This window comes from Hyperolius riggenbachi, chromosome 7 (genome assembly GCF_040937935.1).
Source record: "Hyperolius riggenbachi isolate aHypRig1 chromosome 7, aHypRig1.pri, whole genome shotgun sequence".
In the NCBI taxonomy this organism is placed as follows: domain Eukaryota; kingdom Metazoa; phylum Chordata; class Amphibia; order Anura; family Hyperoliidae; genus Hyperolius; species Hyperolius riggenbachi.
This window is the reverse complement of record NC_090652.1, coordinates 161,354,243-161,369,339: the sequence shown is the minus strand read 5'-3', so window position 1 is coordinate 161,369,339 and position 15,097 is coordinate 161,354,243. Positions and strand designations below refer to the sequence as shown.

The 15,097-nt window shown below is 48.9% G+C and overlaps 1 protein-coding gene across 1 annotated transcript in view; it reads right to left on the bottom strand.

Annotated features, from left to right (window-relative positions):
- MOSMO (modulator of smoothened) overlaps positions 1 to 14,156 on the bottom strand; it is a 108,386-nt gene extending 94,230 nt beyond the window's left edge. The window contains exon 1 of the mRNA XM_068244823.1: positions 13,863 to 14,156. Coding sequence (XP_068100924.1) covers positions 13,863 to 13,968 — 106 coding nt within the window. The 5' untranslated portion in view covers positions 13,969 to 14,156. The remainder of the gene's footprint in view (positions 1 to 13,862) is intronic.
- Between the last annotated feature and the right edge of the window lie 941 nt (positions 14,157 to 15,097).

Below are 15,097 nucleotides of genomic sequence, written 5' to 3'. Positions count from 1 at the left end.
GGTATATGTGCCCAGTAGATGTAGCCAGAGGTATATGTGCCCAGTAGATGTAGCCAGAGGTATATGTGCCCAGTAGATGTAGCCAGAGGTATATGTGCCCAGTAGATGTAGCCAGAGGTATATGTGCCCAGTAGATGTAGCCAGAGGTATATGTGCCCAGTAGATGTAGCCAGAGGTATATGTGCCCAGTAGATGTAGCCAGAGGTATATGTGCCCAGTAGATGTAGCCAGGGTTATATGTGCCCAGTAGATGTAGCCATGGTTATATGTGCCCAGTAGATGTAGCCAGGGTTATATGTGCCCAGTAGATGTAGCCAGAGGTATATGTGCCCAGTAGATGTAGCCAGAGGTATATGTGCCCAGTAGATGTAGCCAGAGGTATATGTGCCCAGTAGATGTAGCCAGGGGGTATATATGTGCCCAGTAGATGTAGCCAGGGGGTATATATGTGCCCGGTAGATGTAGCGAGAGGTATATATGTGCCCAGTAGATGTAGCCAGGGGGTATATATGTGCCCAGTAGATGTAGCCAGAGGTATATATGTGCCCAGTAGATGTAGCCAGAGGTATATATGTGCCCAGTAGATGTAGCCAGGGTTATATGTTCCCAGTAGATGTAGCCAGGGTTATATGTGCCCAGTAGATGTAGCCAGAGGTATATGTGCCCAGTAGATGTAGCCAGGGTTATATGTGCCCAGTAGATGTAGGCAGGGTTATATGTCCCCAGTAGATGTAGCCAGAGGTATATGTGCCCAGTAGATGTAGCCAGGGTTATATGTGCCCAGTAGATGTAGCCAGGGTTATATGTGCCCAGTAGATGTAGCCAGGGTTATATGTGCCCAGTAGATGTAGCCAGGGTTATATGTGCCCAGTAGATGTAGCCAGGGTTATATGTGCCCAGTAGATGTAGCCAGGGTTATATGTGCCCAGTAGATGTAGCCAGGGTTATATGTGCCCAGTAGATGTAGCCAGGGTTATATGTGCCCAGTAGATGTAGCCAGGGTTATATGTGCCCAGTAGATGTAGCCAGGGTTATATGTGCCCAGTAGATGTAGCCAGGGTTATTTGTGCCCAGTAGATGGAGCCAGGGTTATTTGTGCCCAGTAGATGGAGCCAGGGTTATATGTGCCCAGTAGATGGAGCCAGGGTTATATGTGCCCAGTAGATGGAGCCAGGGTTATATGTGCCCAGTAGATGGAGCCAGGGTTATATGTGCCCAGTAGATGTAGCCAGGGTTATATGTGCCCAGTAGATGGAGCCAGGGTTATATGTGCCCAGTAGATGTAGCCAGGGTTATATGTGCCCAGTAGATGTAGCCAGGGTTATATGTGCCCAGTAGATGTAGCCAGAGGTATATGTGCCCAGTAGATGTAGCCAGAGGTATATGTGCCCAGTAGATGTAGCCAGAGGTATATGTGCCCAGTAGATGTAGCCAGAGGTATATGTGCCCAGTAGATGTAGCCAGAGGTATATGTGCCCAGTAGATGTAGCCAGAGGTATATTGTCACTGACCTGGTAGCAGAGGAGACCGTTGTGCTGAGGGTAGCAACTCTTGCGGCTTGACACCCAGTACTTCTGGAGTGGGAACAGGAGCACTAGGGTGTGCAGGAAGCAGGAGTGCTCGCAGGATCCGATGAGGAGCTGAGCAGACAGGAACCGCGGCACTCCCCTGGCCGGAGTCGGGTGGTGCAAGGACTCAACGACCAGCGTGGACAGTAGCAAGATAAATCCTAGGACAAGCAGGAGTCGGCAACAGAGCGGGTTCTCAGACGAGCGGAGTTCGGCAACAGAGCGGGTAGTCGGAGCAGGCAGAAGTCGGCAACAGAGCGGGTAGTCGGACAGGCAGAGTTCGGCAACAGAGCGGGTAGTCAGGCAGGCAGGGTTCATCAACAGGCGGGCAGTCAGACAAGCCGAGGTCAGGATTCCGGGGTAACACACAGACAGACTATAAGTCACGGCACGGGAGTACACACACTTGCTGCAATACTACAGCAAGGAGGCAATGCACTCTCCAGACTTAAATAGGCCTCCTTGGCGCGCCCAGCATGACGCGCCGCGCGCGCCTGCGCACCGCACACCACGCCGCGCGCGCATGCGCAGATGCACGCACACACACGCACGCACGCACGCCCAGACGCGCACGCACACGTGCATGCCCAGACGCGCACGCGCCCGCACGCGCAGCGCCCGCACACGCAAACGCCAGAACAGGAGATACACAGCAGTCATCCTTGTGCACGCAACGCCACACAACGCCTATGCCAGCGCCCCCTGACGCCAACGCCTACGCCGTGCAACGCAGCGCACACTGGTGAGCACCGACAGGTCGCCCCGCCGAGACCCACCAGGACGACCGCCAGTATCCGTGCGTACTGGCCGCCTCCTCTGAACAGGTAACTGACCGTGACAATGCCCCCCCTCAAGAGGCAGCCTCCGGATGCCCTTAGTGCCTGGCTTCTCTGGGAAATCCTTATGAAACTGGTTAACCAGATGGGTGGCATGGACGTTGACTGCTGATTCCCAGGAACTCTCTTCAATACCATATCCCTTCCACTTGATGAGATACTGGATTTGATTGTACCTTCTTCTGGCGTCCAAGATTGCTTCCACCTCATACTCCTCTTCTCCTTCCACTAAGATCGGTGGTGGTGGATTCATTCCTCTACCAGAAAAAGGATCCATAGTGGTAGGTTTTAGTAATGCCGTATGGAATACAGGATGAATCTTAAGATTATCAGGGAGCTCCAGTTCAAAAGCCACCTGTCCTATCTTCCTTTTGATAGGAAATGGTCCAATGAATTTAGGACCCAGCTTCTTGGAAGGACAGGCCAACTTGAGATTTACAGTAGATAACCAGACTGGATCCCCCACTTTAAAGTCTGGACTGTCTCTTCTATGACGATCAGCCTTCCTCTTGTAATCTTCCTGAGCTTGAGCCATGGTTTGTTGCAAGGTCAGGTTATTCTCCTGTAATGTCTTGATCAAACTGTCGGAAGCAGGTACTAATGTCTCTGAAAACATGTTTGGCAGAAATGACGGATGGAACCCATAATTTGCGAAAAATGGAGATTGTTGTGTACTTGAATGAATGGAATTGTTATAAGCGAATTCGGCTAATGGCAGGAGTTGGACCCAGTTGTCTTGTGTTGATGATAAGAAACATCTCAAGTACTGTTCTAATGTCTGGTTGGTGCGTTCTGTCTGGCCATTTGACTGTGGGTGATACGCAGATGAGAAGTGTAGCTGAATGTTCAGGGATTTGCACAAGGCTTTCCAAAACCGAGATGTGAACTGTGTCCCCCTGTCCGAGATGATGTCGGCTGGAACCCCATGGAGGCGCACAATTTCTTTAATAAAGACTTCAGCTGTCCTTTGCGCTGAAGGAGTACCTTCCATAGGTAAGAAGTGCGCCATCTTGGACAGACGATCAACAACCACAAAGATGGTATTACAGTTCTCTGATCTTGGCAATTCCACAATAAAATCCATAGAAATGGAGTGCCAGGGTCTGGGTGGTACTGGCAGTGGGTTAAGTAGACCCCAAGGTTTTAACTTTGATCCTTTGAATCGACAGCATACGGGACAAGCGGTTACGTATAACCTGCAATCTCTTTTAAGCTTGGGCCACCAGAATGAGCGTTGCACCAGATCCTGAGTCTTCGTGACACCAAAATGACCTGCCAGTACGTGATCATGACAGGATTCGAGGACTATATGCCGCAATTCTTCTGGCACAAACATCCTGTTACCGAACCACCACAGGCCCTCCCTTTCTTCCAAAGAATCCTTGATGACTTCTGATGGGCCGGTTGATGCCTGACGGAGCTGGTTAATTAGGGCTGGTTGAATAATCAAGAAGTTCTGATCGGATAAGATTGTATCGGGTGTGCTCGGATTCTCATCTTCTGGAAACATACGGGATAAGGCGTCTGGTTTTGTGTTCTTTGAACCTGGTCTGTAGGTGATGTGGAATGTAAATCGTGAGAAGAAAAGAGCCCACCTGGCCTGCCTTGGATTCAACCTCTTGGCGGTCTTTAGGTATTCGAGGTTCCGGTGATCTGTAAAAATAAGTATAGGCTGGGCTGCACCTTCCAGAAGGTATCTCCACTCCTCTAATGCGACCTTGATAGCCAGTAACTCTCTATCCCCCACATCGTAATTCCTCTCCGCTTCAGACAGTTTCCTTGAATAGAATGCCACTGGATGTAGCAAAGCCCTGATTCCCTGTCTTTGTGATAGCACTGCCCCTACCGCAGAATCGGATGCGTCCACTTCTAACACAAAGGCCAGTGCCGGGTCCGGATGTCTGAGAACAGGAGCAGATGTGAAATGTTGCTTAAGCTTATCAAATGCCGCCTGAGCCTCTTCATTCCATATGAAGTGACTATTCTGCCGTGTGAGTTGAGTGATGGGAAGAATGATTGCGGAAAAGTTTTTAATAAATCTGCGATAGAAGTTGGCAAATCCCACAAACCTCTGAACTGCCTTTCGGTTAGAAGGAGCTGGCCAGTCCAGGATTGCCTGGATCTTCTGTGGATCCATCGTAAATCCTTCGTTTGAAATGATAAGTCCTAGGAACTGTATGACCTTCTTCTCGAACTCACACTTTTCGGCCTTAACGAACAGATTATGTTGTCTAAGGCGGGACAGTACCTGACAGACCTGATGGCGGTGCTCCTCCAATGAGGCTGAAAATACTAGGATATCGTCCAAATAAACTATTATAAATTGATCGATAAAGTCTCTCAACACGTCGTTTATAAAATACTGAAAGGTCGCCGGGGCGTTGCAGAGCCCAAATGGCATAACCAAATATTCGAAATGTCCATATCGTGACCTGAAGGCAGTTTTCCACTCATCTCCGGCTCTTATTCTAACCAGATTATATGCTCCCCTTAAATCCAATTTAGAAAAAATTCTGGCTTCACGGAGCTTCTGGAAAAGTTCTGGAACCAGAGGTAGTGGGTAACGATTTTTAATAGTTACTTTATTAAGCTCCCGATAGTCTATGCAGGGTCTTAGTGTTTTGTCTTTCTTTTGAACAAAAAAGATTCCTGCTCCTGCTGGAGAGATGGAGGGCCTGATAAATCCTTTTTTAAGGTTCTCTTCAATATAAAGTTTAAGTGTTTCTTGTTCCGGGTCGGATAGGGGAAACATACGCCCAAACGGAATCCTGGATCCTGGAACTAAGTCAATCGGGCAATCATACGGTCGATGAGGGGGTAGACAATCTGCCCTTTTTTTATCAAAGACATCGAGGTATTCGTGGTACTGGGATGGAACGATTTCTTGAAGTCTTTCTGACGTACATAGCAGCGAGCCAGAAGTGATCGGGTTAGCAGGTAAACAGCAACTTCCACAGTAGACTGAATCGAAAGAGATGACTCCTGAGGACCAATTGATACGTGGGTTGTGTGCCCGAAGCCAGGGTAGTCCTAAGATTACCGGAAACATTGGTGAGGCTAGAAGGTCAAATTTAAGTAATTCATGGTGAGTATCGAGGAGAAAAGTGCTGGTGGGAACTGTTTCCATAGTGACTGGCCCTGAACAGACGGCTGATCCGTCAGCTAAGTGAATGTGGAGTGGTTCTTTGCGGGGCTGCATTGGAAACTGATGATGGGTGGCGAATGAGAGGTCCATGAAACAACTGCAGGCTCCGGAGTCAATGATGGCGGTGGTTCTAATGATTCTTCCTGGGAACTGAAATGAAACAGGAATGGTCAGATGATTGTTAAACTTGGGGAGGCAGCTAGAAGATAGACTTCTAGATGAATAAACCTTACCCATGGGTCGGACCGGGCACATCTTGATCAAGTGACCAGCAGCTCCGCAGTAAAAGCATAGGTTCCCTTGCCTTCTTCTGTTCTTTTCCTCGGCCGATACGGGAGGACGCATAACCCCTAACTGCATTGGTTCCTCCGGATCCATCGTTGTAGTAGGAGCTGCGCCAGAAGAAGAAGAAAAAGCAGGAACCCAGAGTGCACGGGAGGAGTTGCCTGCTGATTTTTCCATTTGTCGCTCCCGTAGCCGACGATCAATCTGGATTGCCAGATCAATCAAGGCATCAAGAGTAGCTGGTATTCCCACCCGAGCCAGTTCATCTTTTAAGGTTTCAGATAGTCCAAGGCGGTACTGGTGTTTCAATGCACCCTCATTCCAGTCTGTATCCGCTGACCATCTGCGGAACTCAGAAGTGTACTCCTCTACTGGTCTTCGACCTTGACGTAATTTACTTAATCCTATTTCGGCTGTGGCCTGTCGTTGTGGGTCATCATATAATACTGCCATGTGGGTGAAAAAGGCTTCTGTTGATGCTAAAGCAGGGTGTTCTTGATCCATCAGCCTGTGAGCCCAAGTCTGAGGATCTCCCTGGAGTAATGAGATAATAAAGCCCACCTTTACCTCCTCATGGGGGAAAGTACGTGGCTGCAGAGAGAAATAAAGCTGGCAGGCATGTTTGAAGGCTTGAAATTTCGATCTATCTCCAGAAAACCGTTCCGGTATGGGAACTCGTGGTTCAGGGGCTAGTGGAGCAGGTACAGGAGCAAGGTTGCCTGCTGCTGGTGCTTGTGCTTGTGGTGCTACGGCAGGGGCAGGCGCCTGCCTGGGTGCAGCTGCTGCGAGGGTGTCCATGCGGCCTTCCAGCCGTTGGTGGCCTGCTTGGAGCTCCTTCAGGGCATCTGTCAGTGCGGCCATCTGATTACAGAGGGTGGTTAGAACCGTTGCTACCTCAGCGGTCTCCATTGTTGGCTGTAGTATTATGTCACTGACCTGGTAGCAGAGGAGACCGTTGTGCTGAGGGTAGCAACTCTTGCGGCTTGACACCCAGTACTTCTGGAGTGGGAACAGGAGCACTAGGGTGTGCAGGAAGCAGGAGTGCTCGCAGGATCCGATGAGGAGCTGAGCAGACAGGAACCGCGGCACTCCCCTGGCCGGAGTCGGGTGGTGCAAGGACTCAACGACCAGCGTGGACAGTAGCAAGATAAATCCTAGGACAAGCAGGAGTCGGCAACAGAGCGGGTTCTCAGACGAGCGGAGTTCGGCAACAGAGCGGGTAGTCGGAGCAGGCAGAAGTCGGCAACAGAGCGGGTAGTCGGACAGGCAGAGTTCGGCAACAGAGCGGGTAGTCAGGCAGGCAGGGTTCATCAACAGGCGGGCAGTCAGACAAGCCGAGGTCAGGATTCCGGGGTAACACACAGACAGACTATAAGTCACGGCACGGGAGTACACACACTTGCTGCAATACTACAGCAAGGAGGCAATGCACTCTCCAGACTTAAATAGGCCTCCTTGGCGCGCCCAGCATGACGCGCCGCGCGCGCCTGCGCACCGCACACCACGCCGCGCGCGCATGCGCAGATGCACGCACACACACGCACGCACGCACGCACGCCCAGACGCGCACGCACACGTGCATGCCCAGACGCGCACGCGCCCGCACGCGCAGCGCCCGCACACGCAAACGCCAGAACAGGAGATACACAGCAGTCATCCTTGTGCACGCAACGCCACACAACGCCTATGCCAGCGCCCCCTGACGCCAACGCCTACGCCGTGCAACGCAGCGCACACTGGTGAGCACCGACAGGTCGCCCCGCCGAGACCCACCAGGACGACCGCCAGTATCCGTGCGTACTGGCCGCCTCCTCTGAACAGGTAACTGACCGTGACATATATGTGCCCAGTAGATGTAGCCAGAGGTATATGTGCCCAGTAGATGTAGCCAGATGTATATGTGCCCAGAAGATGTAGCCGGATGTATATGTGCCCAGTAGATGTAGCCAGGGTTATATGTGCCCAGTAGATGTAGCCAGATGTATATGTGCCCAGTAGATGTAGCCAGATGTATATGTGCCCAGTAGATGTAGCCAGATGTATATGTGCCCAGTAGATGTAGCCAGATGTATATGTGCCCAGTAGATGTAGCCAGATGTATATGTGCCCAGTAGATGTAGCCAGATGTATATGTGCCCAGTAGATGTAGCCAGAGGTATATATGTGCCCAGTAGATGTAGCCAGAGGTATATGTCCCCAGTAGATGTAGCGCAGTGGCAGGCGGCAGTGAGCGGAACTTACCTGCGTCTTCTCTCGTCGCCGGCGCGGGATGATCTGCCGCTACTCTGGTCTGGTCCAGACCAGAGCAGCAGAACTTCCGGCGCAGGAGCGAGACGGAAGGTAAGTCCCGCCCGCTGCCAAGCGCCACTCCGCACTTAGGAGGGGGACAGTCAGCGAGGGAGGGAGAGCACTAAGGTGAGAGAAGGGGGGGGGGGGGGGGGGATTGCCCCCCTTCTCCACCGCTGCCAACAGCTCTTCCTCCACTGCGCCGCTGTCCTCCTGAAACAGGGCGGGCGGCCAATCGGCCGCCCTTTTACGGACGCTGCTGAATTCCTTACGGAATTCACGGGCAGCTTAATTTGTATAAAAAATTACGGGCTGCCCGTAAATTTACGGGCGGTTGGCAACACTGCTCAAATGGTGGAATCTGTCCATAGGACAACTATCAGTCGTGCACTGCACAAAGTTGGACTTTATGGAAGAGTGGCAAGAAGAAAGCCATTGTTAAAGGGAAGGTTCAGGGAGGGGATTAAAAAAATAAAAATAAATTTCCACTTACCTGGGGCTTCCTCCAGCCCGTGGCAGGCAGGAGGTGCCCTCGCCGCCGCTCCGCAGGCTCCTGGTGGTCTCCGGTGCCCGACCCGACCTGGCCAGGCCGGCGGCCAGGTCGGGCTCTTCTGCGCTCCATTTCCTGGCACTTCTGCGTCCCACGCCGGCGCGCTGACGTCATCGGACGTCCGCCGGGCTGTCCTGCGCATGCGCAGAACTACTGCGCCTGCGCAGTACAGCCCGGCGGACGTCCGATGACGTCAGCGCGCCGGCGTGGGACGCAGAAGTGCCAGGAAATGGAGCGCAGAAGAGCCCGACCTGGCCGCCGGCCTGGCCAGGTCGGGTCGGGCACCGGAGACCACCGGGAGCCTGCGGAGCGGCGGCGAGGGCACCTCCTGCCTGCCACGGGCTGGTGGAAGCCCCAGGTAAGTGGAAATTTATTTTTATTTTTTTAATCCCCTCCCTGAACCTTCCCTTTAACAAAAAAAACATAAGAAGTCCAGTTTGCAGCAAGCCATGTGAGGGACACCGCAAACATGTGGAAGAAGGTGCTCTGGTCAGATGAGAACAAAATGGAACTTTTTGGCCAAAATGCAAAACACTATGTGTGGCGGAAAACTAACACTACACATCACTCTGAACACACCATCCCCACTGTCAAATATGGTGGTGGCAGCATCATGCTTTGGGGGTGCTTCTCTTCAACAGGGACAGGGAAGATGGTCAGAGTTGATGGGAAGATGGATGGAGCCAAATACAGGGCAATCTTGGAAGAAAACCTCTTGGAGTCTGCAAAACACTTGTGACTGGGGCAGAGGTTCACCTTCCAGCAGGACAATGACCGTAAAACATAAAGCCAGGGCAACAATGGAATGGTTTAAAACAAAACATATCTATGTGTTAGAATGGCCCAGTCAAAGTCCAGATCTAAATCCAATCGAGAATCTGTGGCAAGATCTGAAAACTGCTGTTCACAAACGCTGTCCATCTAATCTGACTGAGCTGGAGCTGTTTTGCAAAAAAGAATGGCCAAGGATTTCAGTCTCTAGATGTGCAAAGCTGGTAGAGACATACCCTAAAAGACTGGCAGCTGTAATTGCAGCAAAAGGTGGTTCTACAAAGTATTGACTCAGGGGGCTGAATAATTACGCACACCCCACTTTGAAGTTATTTATTTGTAAAAAATGTTTGGAATCATGTTTGATTTTCGTTCCACTTCTCACATGTACACCACTTTGTATTGGCCTTTCCCGTGGAATTCCAATAAAATTGATTCATGTTTGTGGCAGTAATGTGACAAAATGTGGAAAACTTTAAGGGGGCTGAATACTTTTGCAAGCCGAGATAGATAGATAGATAGATAGATAGATAGATAGATAGATAGATAGATAGATAGATAGCAGAATGTTACAATTGCCAACACATCACCCCACCACACTCCAGTACTAAATATGATAGATGGCTGCTAACTTGTGTGGTTTTCTATAAGTATTTGTCAATGGATGAAGCTACCTTCTAAAAATCTCCTTGCTCCTGCACTGGATAAACTTGAGAATTCCATTATTGTAAAGTATAAAGACCTTTAAGCTCCCTACACATGCTGCACCGCAGTCGTCAAACATAACCATCAGGGATTGCTCGTTTTCCGATAACGTGTGTGTACAAGCCGTAAGCCGCATCTACACGCGTAGATGCGGCGACGATGTTCCTTATCAATCGAGCCGCTGATGCGGCTCGATTGATAAGATCCGACAGGACGGATCTCCCCACTGCCGATTCCCTGCTCGCTCCCCGCGAGGGGACAATGGCAGGGAATCCGGCGCACGCGCGGCGGGTGGGGACGTGGAAGAGGCGATCCGGCGGCTAATCGAGTCGCCGGATCGCCGCCTCATCTACACGTGTAGATGAGGCTTTAGATCAGGGTTACACAAATCCCAGAAACCAATATGCCATGACATTACAGCTTGTGCCTAACTTTAGCGTTTTTTTCGTCTCCTGAATTCCGCACACATCTGAACACCACTGCTTTAGATATGTGGCTAAACTTTGATTTACTTATGTTAGCACATACCTTCAGCCTCAAAGGGCAACTGTAATGTGCAAATGAAAAAGCTGTAAATATCCGTTTTCTAGGCACTGGCTACCTGACCAGGTTAGTATTCAAACCTAACATACATTTCATGCAGCTGCGTCATATACAACAGGAGCAGGGCTGTGGAGTCGGAGTTGGAGTCATTTTGGGTACCTAGAGTCGGAGTTGGAGTCGTGATTTCACAAACTAAGGAGTCGGGAGTCGGATGATTTTGGACAAAATGCACAGCCGTGGTAAGTATTAGACTAAAGGTGGGTACACAGATAAAAGTCTTTGGAAAATGAAAGATCACAGACCAATTTTACCCCCTTTCATGTAGTATAAGAGCCATACTCTACACAGTCTATTCTATGGAGCTTAACTGCTTATCAGATAAAAATCTTTGCAAGATGCTGCACACAAAGATGCTGCACACTTGCAACAGATCAGTATCTGCAAAAGATCAGTTCCTGCAAAATGCATTCATAATCTATGATATCTGCAGATCTCGTACACACCTTGTTTAACGGACAATTATCTGCCGATCAGATCCACCAGGATGGATCTTCAGGTCGGCAGATAATTGTCCGATCTGCAGATGAATGTCCGTTAAACAAGGTGTGTATGAGATCTGCAGATATCCAGTGTTCTCCCCAGAATTATTTTCCAGCGGGTGGCATGAAATAGTAGCCGGGTGGCATGAAAAAGCAGCCGGGTGGGTAGAGATGAAAATGCAGGGCAACTCTGCTTACAGCATAGGAGGTGGTGAGGAGGTGAGCCAATGACAGCCGGGTGGTCACCAAATCTAGCCGGGTGGAGCACCCGGCTAAAAGAGCCTGGGGAGAACACTGGATATCATAGACTATCAATGCATTTTGCAGGAACGGATCTTTTGCAGATACTGATCTGTTGCATGTGTACAGCATCTTTGTGTGCAGCATCTTGCAAAGATTTTTATCTGATGGGGAGTTCAGCTCCATAGAATAGACGGTGTAGGTATGGCTCTTATACTACATGAAAGGGGGTAAAATTGGTCTGTGATCTTTCATTTTCCAAAGACTTTTATCTGATGTGTGTACCCACCTTAAGGAGTCGGAGTCAAGGAGTTGGAGGCATTTTGGGTAGTTGGAGTCGGAAGTTTCGTAAACTGAGGAGTCTGAGTCGGAGTTGGAAGATTTTTGTACCGACTCCACAGCCCTGAACAGAAGGGGTGCTATTGTCTTAGCAAATTAGTGGTTGAAGTAGAGCTGTCATAATATGCACTCAGTGAAAACTTTATCATTTAGACTTTCCTTGATTTATAGAGAATTAAATTCTAGATTGTGAGTGCAACAACACATACAATTTTACTAATCTTTCAGCAATCCTCTCTGAATTCTGAAATGACTCAGGTGAAGACTCCAAGGCCTAGTTTGCTGTTTTTCAGCATTTTCCTCTGTTGTGTTCTTTGTTACCTTTTGGAAGTTTAAAATGAATGTTAGGCAAGCTATGTAACACTGTAACTAGTAGGCATCAAAGGATGCCCATTGCTACTCTTTAACCTGCAAACACAATTCTGCTTTCAGGATGATACCCTGCACCTAGGCAGACTCTGAAGCAGAAACTGTCCTTTCCTTATGCTTATATATCATTATGCTTATATATCAGGGATCTGAGGCTTCCCAAAGCAAACAGAACATTATTTTCAGCCGATTAGCAGTGTGGTAACTGATAACCCAGACACACAGTTCAACACATCTTTATGCACCTTTTTGCTCTACAGTTACCCACAAACAAAGGATTTTGGTCTAACCAAACTATGTGGATTGCATGTAGTACACCAAAGTCATATGTGTACTCAATGGTGCCCAGCTTGGAGCCAGCACAGGGTTCCCACTTAGGGCCCATTCACACAAGGGCACTTTTTGGCATTTTCCAGTACTTTGCTGATCTCCAGTAATCTACAATGTGTGCAGAACAATGTATCCCTGTGGGATCATTCACATTTTTAAAATTGCAAACGCGCTGCATGTAGCATTTTTGGAGCAATGACGATTCTCAAACACTGAATAAGAATCAGAAACTATGTACAATCAAAAGTGTGATTGGAATGCAAAATCACGATTGCAATCACAAGTCTGAATTGGTCCTCACTGCTCTTTAGGGACCCTATTGGATGTGGACACATAAGTGCCAGTTTGGCTAAGGGCTAGTTAATGTTGAAAAAAGATACTTTTTAACTGATCAGTTGCTCTACAGCTGTGCATGTAGCATTTTTGCAGCGCTTAGGATTCTGTAGAAATGCAAATACGTTGAGAAAAATCGTTTAAAGATTGCTAATTGCAAAGCGATTTTTAGCGTGAATCAGGGTTTAGAAAGTAGCATGAAAGCAGAGCTGAAAGAGCACGATCTTGTAAGTAATGGTGGCAACTAGCACAATAGAGTTATGGCTACCAATTCTTGAAGCTTTGGGGAACCTAGCAGGAAACCTCATAGCATTGTGATTGGCCAAATAGTGTGGGCATAGTTTACTACCACCTATTGGAAATCTAGCAGTCCGAGAGGATGCCGTCCTCCCAATCATGTTAGCTGAATTTCTATGACGTTTCCTGCTGGGTCTCCTAAACCAGACTTGAGCTTTCTCATGTTTTTTGGGCAGCTATTGGAGAGGAGTGATACCTATAGAAACATTCTAGAAGAACACAACCCCCCCCCCCCCCCCCTCCTCAGTCAACCAGACCATGAATATTTGCAGAGCAATGCAATAATATGGACGTTAGACATAACACTCAGCACACTATAATCACCATTTTTTTTTTAGACAAAATACGTTTCATTACATTTATTTATTTTACATCAGACATAACAGGAACTAAAGCTGAAGGAGGAGGAACAAGGGGATTTGTTTCTGAAAGAGAGCCAAGTACAATCCTGCTAATGCCATTACAACAGAATGGTGTCACAAATGCTATGCTAATATAAAGCCCCCAAAAGGCTACATGCAGATGGGGCAGTATAAGTGGGGCAGTGCTCTGCCCATCAGTGTGTAGTAGGTGACTATGCATACACCTCCAACAAGAACAGCAGACAGCATCCAATCAGAAGTCACGTTTCACCAGTCTGGGTACAGAAGCTATGCTGTTATTGGTCACAGCTGGATCCATGTATGAGTGAGCTCTGCCATGCCCCCTCCCCGGTGCCCCGCTCACCCGCAGACTCGCCGGTGTTGATCCAATCCGGGTTGGCGATGCTGGCGATGGCGAAGATATCGGCAGCCAGAAACAGACATCCTGAAATGATGGTCAGTTTATCCATATCTTTTCCCCCCCACCGCTGCCCGCTCCCCTCTCGCACGGAGGGGGGAGATCCCTCCGCATACAAGACCAAGCACCCAGCACAGGGGACCGGGCCGGACACTGCCCCGGAACTCAATCCCCCGCTACAGAGAGACCCCCGGAAGTAAACATGGCTCCCTCGTCCTCCCCCAGAAAGTGGCTTCAGCTCCCCCTTCACCCTGCTACTACGGAAGCTGGCAGAGACCACATCTACCTAGCAACACAGGCACGTGACATGCTGTGTCTGTCGCCGGATACTGGAGCGTGTTCTATCAGTTCCAGCTGCCCTCATGAGCTGGTTCTGAGTTCTGAATGCTGTGCTGTCTAGCCTATTACAGCATCTTGGTTTGTGTAGGCTGCCGCCTTAGTTTTTATTATCTTACCGTAACGTTATTCCCCGTGCCTGGTATCGAACCCTATCATATGTCCCAAGTGTCCCTTTTTCGCAGTGACACTTCCACTTGGGAACCAAATCCTTCTGTCCGTCGTTATTCCTTATTTGTCCCTCTTTCAGGACTGGTATACTGATTTACATAAATATATGTATTCTTCTAGAAAATAAAATATTCCCATTCTGTAAATTCATAGTTCTTATTTTACATATTAATATGAAAGAAAATAATTAAAAATTGAATTATAAAAATGCATCTTTTGCTTTCAATTTCTTTCTGGTAAGTGTAACTAGTGGTGTGGCAGGGAATTTTGTTAAAAGAGGAAAGTAATAGACAAAAGATATCCACCTTTTTGTCCTCAATTTTTCTAAACATAATTGCCACTCAACTGCATATCTGTGGTCAGTTCTGTGTATGCCTGATTTCACTTCAGTTGCCAGGAGCATCCTATGCAAATTTTAGGCCCTGTTCATAGTGCTCAGCAGAGGCGGGACAAGGTCCTCCAGCACCCAAGGCTGAGACACCAAAGTGCGCCTTTCCTTCCCTGCCACCCCAGCCGTCACACACTGATTGCTATTAGACTAAGAGGCGCCACAGGGCCCACAACCTCCCCAACACCTTAATACCTAGTTATCTGGCTTGCAGTCACTGCTATGTATCTCCTTTTCTTATTTCTTTCTGCTTGAAACACAATTAGGAATGACAGCTGAATGAATT